The sequence below is a fragment of the Arachis ipaensis genome, chromosome B02 (genome assembly GCF_000816755.2).
Source record: "Arachis ipaensis cultivar K30076 chromosome B02, Araip1.1, whole genome shotgun sequence".
NCBI classification, from domain to species: Eukaryota; Viridiplantae; Streptophyta; class Magnoliopsida; order Fabales; family Fabaceae; genus Arachis; species Arachis ipaensis.
In genome coordinates this window covers 15,512,003-15,523,679 of record NC_029786.2, presented here as the reverse complement: position 1 = coordinate 15,523,679, position 11,677 = coordinate 15,512,003, and the positions used below count along the sequence as shown (strand labels likewise).

At 34.4% G+C, this 11,677-nt stretch overlaps 1 protein-coding gene across 13 annotated transcripts; it reads right to left on the bottom strand.

Moving 5' to 3' along the window:
- On the bottom strand, nt 2,897–11,244 carry LOC107625070 (pentatricopeptide repeat-containing protein At3g23020). 13 transcript variants are annotated; one of them, XM_021115583.1, is made up of 5 exons: nt 10,705–11,244; nt 4,566–7,176; nt 4,259–4,455; nt 4,071–4,159; nt 2,897–3,177 (listed from the first exon to the last, which is right to left on the bottom strand). In XM_021115583.1, the coding sequence occupies exon 2, from the start codon at nt 7,136–7,138 to the stop codon at nt 4,664–4,666; it is 2,475 nt and encodes an 824-aa protein (XP_020971242.1). In that variant the 5' UTR covers nt 7,139–7,176; nt 10,705–11,244; the 3' UTR covers nt 2,897–3,177; nt 4,071–4,159; nt 4,259–4,455; nt 4,566–4,663. The 13 variants fall into 13 exon arrangements, with proteins under 13 accessions (XP_020971242.1, XP_016183118.1, XP_020971243.1 ...); XM_021115580.1 differs by adding an exon at nt 7,589–8,431 and having other exon boundaries at nt 2,946–3,846; nt 4,259–7,176; XM_021115578.1 differs by having other exon boundaries at nt 2,946–3,846.

Here is an 11,677-nt window from a genome sequence, read left to right as displayed (position 1 = left end):
TACACTGCAATATATATATATATATATGATTTATCACACAGTTATTTATATCTCATTATATTTGTTGTAAGTTTTGATAATGAAAAAAAAATAATTTGAGAATTATTATTACTACATATAGACTACTTAGTTGAAAAAAAAAAGTTATATATAACCTAGCGAACTAGTGGCATGTGTGGTCCAATAGAATGTTGTCCATGACCAAATCAAAAAGGTTTCATATAGAATGTTCCAGTAATATTATTTTTATTAGTCTAGCTACCATGCAATTCCATAATTCATTAGCATCCTTTTTATTTTAGGTAGTCATATATACTATATAGTAGTGGACTATACTAGCTAGTGCATATTGATAGGAATAGAAAAATGTTAAATTTGTATATATATATATCATCATGACTACACTTTATACATTATTATTTCTCACCATAATTATCAAATATATTGGGATTCCTCTTCTTTATTTTTGGTTTGTTTCAGCTTCTTGTCCTTAACATATGGTGGTCCTTGCTGTCTCATTTAGTTTGTTGTTTTATTATAATTGAAAAGTTGTTCTCTTCATCATCCCACTTCTTTTACTTGTTTTTGCATTGAATTGCCAAATAAAAGGGTTTTAGGGTTTGAGAAATAATAATATACATCTCCTTATTTTAGAAAAATTGGGTTCAAAATTTAATATAGAGTGAAAATTACACTTGATGGTTCTATTTCATGTTTCTTTAATTTAGGATTTTAGGTGTGATTAGAATGTAATATTTTTTATTTTTTATGCTATTTCTTAATTCGACAGATTAATAACTAATGTATGGGAGATTCATTTAAAGATTTATAGCTAACCAATTGATTGTTATATACATAAAATGAGATTCAAATTTTTCGATACTTGTTTAAGTAGATGAGTATACTAATCACTCGACCAACAACTCAGAACGTAATATTATATGCTTTTTTGACGTTTCTATAAACTATTTACTTCATTTCTAACCTTTGTATCTATTCCATCATTAATATGAATTATATTATATATACCAACTTAAATATTATTGATGGAAAGGAGACAATCTTTTATAAGGAGAATATAGAAGGAAAAAGTTACATGGATGACTTCATCATATGCTTTAATTTTTAATTTTTATCTAGTACCCATATATATATAATTCTAAGCAACCATTTTCCAGATCTATTACTTAAAGATACCATAATAGCTTTTATACATACATGCTTAGAATTTGTCAATTTAAACAACATTTTAAAGCTATTTTTCCTTAGAAAGATTTTAGACCTATTAAATTAAACAAACTCCATTGAATGTCTTGAATAATAAGCTAGAAATCATTAGGAGGTGGTTAGTTATTAGTTAAATAATTAGCATCTTATTATATGTGAATCCCTGACATATAGAAGTGCTCTTTTAATTTCCAAGTGCAGAGATAGATTAGACTTAATTAATTATTCTTATTTAGGCATAGCTGAAGATATTCTGAACACTAATTGCATGCTGTCACTGACAATTCTGATTGCAAATATGGTGATATATGCTTAACTACTTGGTGTCATAGCTTAGGAAAATCTGCAATTTGGTTTATTCTATGTTTCCATAATATGCTATCTTTTAATTAATTGTGTTTCAGGTGGATGTCACATGTGCTGTTTCTTTAAATTAAATTCCCCCATTTTTATATGATTTTTGTTGTCTTCAGATATGCATGTTCAGTCACTCTTATTTGCTTCCCTCTCTTTAAGGGGGAAAAATTAATTGTAAGTGCTCTAGGGGTTAAAAAAAAAAAAATTAGTATTTAATGCTAGATCAATTAAATAGTTATATACATTATCGAAAAATTTAGTTAATATATACCTTGTCAAAAATATTATAAAATATAAATTTTGTGATTTTAAATAGGTACTATTATATTATACAATAATGAGTTTTGCTAATAAATATTCTAAAAATGCTGGTTAAGGTTATTTATAATAGAAAGTTTTATAAGGTTTTTTATTTTTATTTCTTCAAAAAATGTATCACAAAAGCATTAAAAACTTCAATTTTTTTTATACAAAAAAGAAACTTTACATTGAACATCTTAACAAATGTCCAAAGAATAGTTGTTAGCGCAACTTATAATTAAGCAGTTTAGAACTCTTTCGGTGGAATTCCATTTCAATGAATATGATTATGATTTATGAATGTGTGTTTTGTGTAAAAATTCAAATTCTCACTTGAAGACCACATACTCCAATAACAATATAAAATACTTATGTTCTATGTATTACTAATACAACTTTTTATTTATTACAATGAAATTTATTTGTTGCAAGGGACTAACATAAAATACTTGTGTTCCTTAAAGAATTTGGTGTTTAATTATTTCTTCTATGACACAGTAATCCATTAATATACGTGGTTTATATTTTACAAGATATTATGGGAAGCGCTCTCTCTTTTTTTCATGAAATGTCTTTAAGCTATGGAAACTATAAATTTATAGGCCTAGGTGAATACCTCAAGTGCATAATAATAATAGTAATAATATCTAATTGGTATGAGTATATAAAAGAGTAAAATATACTTTCGTTCTTCGTTTGTGACTTTTTCAAAAATTTCTATATTTAATTTTATTTAATTTTATCTCTATATTTTTAATTTGTGTTAAAATTACCCCTAAGTATTAACTCCATTAAAAATATTAGAGACAATTGAAAACGTCCAAGGTTAACTTTAACAAAAATTAAAAACATTGAGGACAAAATTTATTGAAAAATTGTGAGTGATGCATGCATCAAAAACTGAGAAGGCTTACAAGGAATAAAACTTCCTTTCTTTAGACTCATCAGTTTATCACATGAATCCTCAAAAGACTTCAGAACTTATAACAAAAATTAGAACAGATTTTGCTAATTGAACTAAAGAACTCAACTTTATCCACATTCAGTGTTAAAAAACAACAGAAAAAAATTTGCATGAAATTTGCATGATTCACTGGTCAAATTGTTAGAGCTACATTTAATAAAATGAACATATGAAAACACAATGTATAGACAATTAGACATACATCATGACAGAACAACATAGTTCAACAGGTAGCCGAGCTTTCCAGTTTGCGGATGGTCCATGTTCGATTCCGGTTCACGGGTATTGGTCCAAGCCAACCGGTCCAGTCCGATTTTCATAACTATGGTCTAAATCAGAGGAAACAGAAAAATCTTCACAAAGTGGATATGCACATTATTCATTGGGATCAAATCCAGTATCAAAAATCAAAATCTATATACCAACCAATGCTAAAAAAACATTATATTACAAGTGGCAACATTAGTGACACTAATAGAACCAGTGGTAGCCTCATCTCAAATTAACATAGAATTAAAACTACCTCCAGTTCATGATAGATGTCGCTCTGAAAAACGTTTGTACATTAATGGAGTAATTTATCTGAATACAAAATTTTCGAAGTGATATTTTGAACTCGAGGAGGTGATATCTAAGAAAAAGAAGAACAAATGATGCTACAAAAGAAACCATTCTTCGGCCAGATTTTGAATCAAATACTTGAATGAAGGTACAGGAAGAACCAAGAAAAGATTGAAGGACAGCACAAGCCTTCAATTTGCATTCTCGGTTCGCCCCATTAAAAGAGTAAAGGTGAGCATAACAAATGCAAAAAACAACAGAAAAATTCATGAAACATGCCTAAAACATGACAAAATAGTTTTTTATATCGTTACAACTCATGCAATCTCAGCATTATATTGAGAAGCAACAGGGGTAATCAACTTGATCTTCAATTCAAGCTCCCCAGACTCAAGTCCAGCCCGTAATTCACCTTCAAAAGATCATTCTTGATCTTCCTATCCATGAAAGCAGCCCAGTTATAGGAGTTGAAAGCTTAATAGATATTAAGTGTTTCTCTATTCAAGCTTCTAACAGAATATAAAAAGGAAATATCTAAAGGTTGGACATGTTAAATGCCAAGAAAAGAATTTTGTTTCTCAGGGTTCAAAGTAATCATGAATATCATAATACATAAATATGAAAACATTTAGAAATCGGATAAATACCAGGAAAAACTGACCTCATTCAGGTAACCCAAAGGTTTCTAGCTGAAATTCAGCTCTTCATTCCAAAGAGTGTTCGAGCAGTTATTAATGACCCCGGTTTTTGCTGTTTGATACAGTTTAACAAATCATTGCCAGATTAAACATACGACACAGAGCTAATATAAAAAGATAGAACACTAAAGAGAAAGTAAATCCTTATTACCTGATTCCCCAGCTTGACCACAAAAAAAAAAAAAAAATCATTGCTCATGAACTCCCAGATCACTAATTTTTTTCCTTGAACAACTATGACCTTCAATAGCCTCAAGCCCTCAACTGTTTGTGAGCTCCAAAAAACACGTTAAATTTAACGCAGTACAAGGGCACATAAAATTGGTAATATTCACTTATTCGGTAACTCTCAAACAACAGAAACTTAATATTGAAATAGTTTACTACTATAAATTGTTTTATGGGAAACTACTGCGGATATAGAAAACAACAGATGAATATATAAGTACAGAAATTACCAGTGTAATTCCAGATAATTCGATTGGAATGCTCTAGCGATAAACTGAGCCTTGTAGGAACTGAAGATGTAAGGTGCATCAATGATTGATCATGTCAATTAATATGTATAACCATCTATTCCCAGCACAGATGAGAGCATCAACATCCATTCTTGCAAAGCATTTGGTGCATCCTTCTTAACCATTACTTCTAGCCTTCCAATATCTTGCTTTGAAACTCCATAATTCAGCAAACATTGTCCAAGAGCGCTGAATGTAAAATCATCTGGTTGAATTCCGGATTTTGCCATTTCCTTGAAAGTCTTGGTAGCTTCCTGTGGCCTCCTAGCAAGAGAATACAAGCCAATTATGTTATTATAACTTAATAAATCAGTGAGGAGTCCTAGGTTTCTCATTTGTTTCGCAATCTGAATGGCTTCGTCCAATCTCCCAATTTTCTTATACATGCATAACATCATTGCATATGAGAACTCATTTGCAACACCTTTCTGCTTTAAGCTCTCAAATATCTCAATCGCTTGTTCAACCATTAGTCGTTCAGTATAAAGATCAAGCATACAATTAGAGGAAAATATAGAAGGACCCTGCTCTGATGACTGAAGCAACTTGTATGTTTCTTGTGCTTCTTTCAAGTACCCTACTTTGGTATACAACTTCATCAAAGAGTTGTCTATAGTTGGATTTCTTGGAAAACCTGCCCGTTGCATTTCATCAAGAAAACTAACAGCTTCTTTAACACTTCCAGCATCAGCAAAAGCATTGATTAACACCCCATAGATAATTACATCAGGCTGGACATTATATCCAATCATCTCCTTGTATAATCCTTTTGCCTGTTCCAATTGGCCTAACTTTCCAAAGCTTGTTATCACCGCGGCATATGGAATGCAATCAGTCACTAGTCCTGCATCTTGCATTCTTTTCAAATAAGCTTTTGCAATGTGTGGCCTGTCAGCAGTGGCCAAGATATGTATGAGAGAACTGTAGCTACACTTGTCTGCAATAAAACCATATGTTTCCATACTGTCAAACAACTGACATGCTTTATCATAGCATTTTCCAACCCCATAAGCTTTAATCATCACATTAAACACAAGGACGCCAAGCTTCTTCCTTTCTTTGCAACAGTTAAAGACTCTCTCTGCTTCTAAAGTATACCCTTGCTGGCCATATGCATCAATAATGGCGGAATAACAGTCTGACGTAATACTCCCAGCTAGATGAAACCTCCTAAACCACAACCATGATTTCTTAAGCATACACAACTCTACATACATCCTAGTCACAGCAGATTGGGCAAATTCATCAATCTCAAGACCCTTCTCATCCATCTCCTGCATGTGCTCTTCGGCTTCATGGACCATTTTCCTTGTGGAGTATGCATGCAAGAGGGTACGATAACTAACAAGGTCCGGTTCAAGACAGGTCTCTTTCATCATTGCAAAATACCTCACTGCCAAATTGATATTATTATGCTTAATATAAACAGAAATAAGTATGTTATATGTCCTTGCATCAGGTAGGCACCGAAGCTCCACCATCCTCTGCAACAGCAAACTAACTTTCTCAAGGCATCCATGATTTCCATATAAATGAATCATTGTATTAAGTGTCACTGTGGTCAGAGATACACCTTGTTTGATCATCTTAGCAAAGATTTCAAACGCTGCCCAAAGTTGGCCAGCTTTACCATACATGTCAATCAAAGTATTATATGTCCTTGAGCTTAAACAAACATTGGTATATAACACATTGTGACCTACTTTTGAAGTATTATTACTCCTCCTTAGTCTCAGAGGTTCACCTGTTGAGTACCATTTACTAAAAAAATCGTGAGCTTTCTGGTACTCTCCATTCCTCTTGTGCAACTGAACAACAATCCCCATTGTGATCTCATCAGGTTCCATTCCTTGACTTCGCATCTTCTTAAGCCAAACAAGTGCTTTGTCTTTTCTCTGTCCACCTTTACCATAAACATCAATCAAAGTTCCATATGTGGAATTCACAGGTTCAACCCCTCTTGCATTCATCTCATCCCACAAACTCTCCACAAGGCACCACTTTTGCGCCTCGCCTAGGACCCTGAAGATAATGTTATAATGAATCACATTCAACTCATAACAACCCTTTTTCTCAAGCCACTCAAAAATCTGAAGAGCCCTCTCCCAAGAAACCTGTTCCTTCAAAATAATACTAATTTCCTTGCAGGTCAAGGCCTCTTGCCATGGCATGAGAGCCTCATCCAAGTCCTGAACAGTACTCAGAGCCTGAAGAATAGAAGGAATGCGTCCACCATAACATACCCATTTCGTCAAACACCTGATGTGCACGTTGTTATGCTGCAAAACAACAGACCTATTAACCCTTTTCTTTAGAATCCCCAAATCCTGTTCCAAATTCAGGCTCTTTGGTGGAGTGTGTTGGTGTTCTATGACATGTTTTGTGGAATTGGGGCTATGGAGAATGCGGACAAAGTTGTTGTTTTCAGGCAGAATTGAGGTGGAAGTTGACGTTGAAGTTGGGGCAAGTGCATTTACATCGTTCAAACACAAAGGGTGAAACTTCAAAAGCATTTCCCAAGAACAAAACTATTGAGAATTGTGAAACAAACCTGCAACGAATAATCCTAAATCCTTAAATAAAGCCCCATTGAAAGTATCACAAACTTTGGCCATCAGATTTTGCAAATATATCTACAATTCAAGGTAAATCAAGTATCATAATAGAGTACCATCAGATTTTGCAAAATATCTACAAATGCAAAGACATTTTAGAAGCAACACATTCAGTAGAAGGCACCTTATGTTATTACAGGTTTACCAACTCGGGCTTAAAACTATGGTCATCAAGTAACAAAACATAAAGTATAGCATCCACAAGAAAGTTCTCATAACCAAGAATAATTCAACTCCCAAAGAGATGCCCCCATGATAGCATATTGAAAGGCTAGAGTTTATAACCACCCATGTTCTACCCAAAAAGCCAATGACTTGAGAGCAACACCCAAAAACAGAGATATTTGCCATGAAGATAGGAAGATAAGTAGTCCTCATTCAAACGCAAAAATATTATACATTATGGAGGCTCATGGCGTGAGCCGAAAATCCGCCATAGTTACTCCACCCATAGTTGTAAGAACCGAACCGGTAATCAAACCGGTCAGATTACTGGTTCACTGGTTTATTGGTTCAACCGATAAATCACTGGTTGAACTGGTAAAACCGGTTTCACGTAACTAAAAAATATAATAGCAAAGGTATAAAACAACAGTTATTACAAAATACAAATTCACATCAATTGTTCAATGTTGGGAGCATAACCTATTTCCAACAGTTCAATTCAAAGGGTTCCTGTTAGGCAAGACAAGAGCGACCATATATGCATTCACTAAAATCTGTTTTGGACATAAAACCAGTTTTGCCGACATGTTTTCAAGCCTAAATCTGTCAAATGATTTAAATTATGAACAAGATTGGTACCTAACTAAGACAAACAACCATGAGAAATTGATGAATGGATAACAAGCACTTAACTCACAAGTAAAATGGTTGCATTCAACTTGAAAACAACCATTTAATTCAACACGCATTTAAAAGCAACACCATAGTAGTTCAACAGCAAATAATTCGACAAAAAGACTCAGAGTCACTACACTAAACAGATGCACAATGGCATAATAGTTGAACAGCAAATAACTCCGACAAAAATTGCTAGAAAATCCAGCAATCCTTCTTCTAAAGCAAACAGGCATAATGGCATAATAAAAAATCCAGCAATCCAGCAATCCGAGAGAGGAGGCAGTGGACGGAGAGGACGCGCCGACGGAGCAAGGAGCCGTGGAGGATGGTGTATTGGCTGAAGACATTCTAAAACAATATAGAATAGCAATGGTATAAAACAGCAGGTATTACAAAAACAATGTTACATAATCCATATTTCCATATTTCCATATTTTCATATCCAGCAATATAAATTCACAGCAATGTTACATCAATAAAAATAAACATAACCACTACAAATCTGAAAAAAAAAATCTAACAATCTGCCATCAACTAGTTCAACAATATAACAAGTTATAACTCAACAATATATACATAATCAACAATCTGCCATTAACCTATCAGTTATTCACTCCCTTAATCAAATTAAAATCCAACTAAATAACTAAAAAAAACAGAGAACAGATTTCATAGTTTGGAGATCAACCTGGATGAGGCAGGTTCTAGCGACGGAGAGGCAGCAACGCAGCAGCGACGGAGAAGCAGCACCGCAGCAGCGACGGAGAGGCAGCACCGCAGCAGTGACGCAGGAGACGCGACGACGACAACGAGAGACGCGGAGCCACGAACTCGACGTACTCGGACACACTGTGAAGCCAGCGAGACGAAGCAGAGGAAGAGAGTCTTCGAGACTGAGAGAGACTGCGAGGAAGAGTGTTGGTGTGACGAGGGGAGGAAGAAGACGACAGGCTGACGGTGAGGTGAGGTGAGGTGATCAACTATGTATGGTGTGATGAGCAGATGAGGAACACTTGAAGGACGGCTGTTTTGGCTTTTGGGGATTTAGGGTTAGGGGGAAGGGGGCAAGGGGGTATTCGAGAGAGTAAGAGACATTAGTTTTGAAAACGACAAAAAATAAAAAAAAAGGTTTTCCAAACCGGCCGTTTACACAAAAATCGCCGGTTCTTCGGTTTTTATCAAAATCGGACGGTTCAAACCGATTTTATCCGGTTCTATTCCTTATCCGGTCAGAATGACTAACCGGACCGGCTAGGTGACCCGTTCACTGGTTTTTCGGTCGAACTGGCCAGTTCGGTCCGGTTCTTACAACTATGCCCGATTGCCTAAAAAATACATGTATGTGCACAAAAAAAAAAAGAAGAAAAATTGCATATGTAATAAATTATAAGTATAGAGTCTAATCCAAGGTTTTGAAAACCAAACCAGTCATCAAACCGCTCTAGCTACTTGTTCACTGGTTTACTAGTTCAACCGGTTCAACTGTGATTCAACCGAAATAACCGTTCTATAATAAAATAATAAATAAAACATAATCATAGTCTAATATAAATATTAAAATGTTATCCAAATTAAAAATACTACGTCAACGAAAATGCTATAACCTCATCCAAGTATAAACCCAAAAGTCAAATAACAAAAGAAATATCCAATGCCAATATTAAAGTTTGTTACCAATTATCAAAATCCACAAAAAATCTATTCTTCTTAATTTAAAACAAGAAAGTAGAAAAAATTATGCTTCAAGTTTTGTGAATGGCTTTAATTCAATAGGCAAGGGACAACGGTGAAACAATAGAAGATAATCATGATACTAGCCTATGGTTAAATACTTATTGGATATGAATCAAGAATTCATTCCTGAACATTAATGTAGTGCAGACCAGCAATCAGAATAAAAAATATGAAGCCTGAATAACCTTGAGAGAGCTCTGTTAAATTATAGAACCACAAAGCACCACCCTGCACAATATATGACAAGCTTAAATCATTTAATAACAGAGTGACTCTGTGTCTATGGTGCATGTATCCTCCGAACCCAAATATAAGATGCATTTTGTCTTCGGTGTAAATTTTTAATTTTTAAACTATAAACCCATAACTCAAATTACATCATTATATTTTGCTGTTATCAGTCAAATCTCTCTCATCATGTTAGATATATTTTCATGATATTATTCAGTCATTCATGGAACTAGAACCATTGGAAGATTAATTTTGCAGGATATGAAGTTTACATATAAATTAGAACTAAATAGCAAACGCACAAAAATTAACAAGCTTTGCATTTAACAAATTCAAAATTAGCGAATGCACACAAAATCAGCAGTCAGCAGCATAACTAAATTACTAATTAGCAAGCTTCCCATTTAATAAATTCAAGTCTCCCATCTAACAAATTGGCAAATTCAAGTCCCATCATAAATTCATAACCAAGCAATTAGTCAATTACATTACATACATAGCATCATAAGAGACCAGAGCTCACAAACACACACAAAATTAACTAATTATTTTTATCTAAATCATTCTAAACACATTAAAAAATAAATTAACCAAATCCCATTTTTTTATAAACAACAGATTAAAAAAAAAAGAAAGCAAGAAAAATTGGGACTAACCTTCGGTGGTCTTCGAACGAACAGTGTATGAAGGAGAAGGAGCAAGAATGTGACGTGCAGAAGCTGGCGGCAGTCTTATGTTTACAATGCGGAGAACAAGCAGAATATGAGGGAAAGGGATTTTGGAGCAGAGGAGGGTGGAGCGCAGCGGAATGGAGCAGAGGACGGTGGAGCGCAGCGAAATGGAGCAGAGGAGGGGTGGAGCGCGGTGGAACAGCGGCGGCGCGACGGAGGAACCACGCGAGACGAGTTGTAGTGGGGACGTCGGCTTCGAGCAGATGCAACTGCGGCAGTGATGAGGCGGTGGCTGGACGGAGCAGATGAGAGGATTTTGCTTTGCTGAGGGAGGACACCTCGAGAAGGAGGAGACGCTGACTGCTGAGCTTAGGGGAAAAATTAGGGCTACGTTTTGTTCTTTTATTTTATTTTATTTTTTATTTTATGAATAAAAGGGCGTCGTTTTCGGCTCTCAATCGAAATGGATCGGATTTCGGTTCGGATGGACTAATCAATTCAATGGTCCAATAGTGGTTTTTGATGTTTTGACTTTTAAATTTCTACTTGAATAAAATTATAATATTTTTGTTAATATAGTATTTTTAATTTAAATATATTTTAATATTTATGTTAAATTATAGGAAAGTTTTCAAATGATCCAGACTATTTTTTTAGAACTCTGATGATCCATGTACGGTTAGGTTACAGGTGTTATTTTTGTCGTGTAGCATGTTGTGAAATATCCTGAATGTCCATGCAATAAAGTGAAAATTGACCATAAGGGCAGTGATCCATGATTAGCTTAAAGCATAAATGAAGCCAAGTTGCAGCTCAGTCAGCTGGATGAAGACTTGTATCCATTGGGCCAGTAAGAACAAAATTTACTGAATTTGGACTTGTATTAAGTTTCGGAAGGATTTTTTTATTATGGGCCTTTTTGTTACGGTTAGCATTGTTGGAATAATGATGGTGTTAG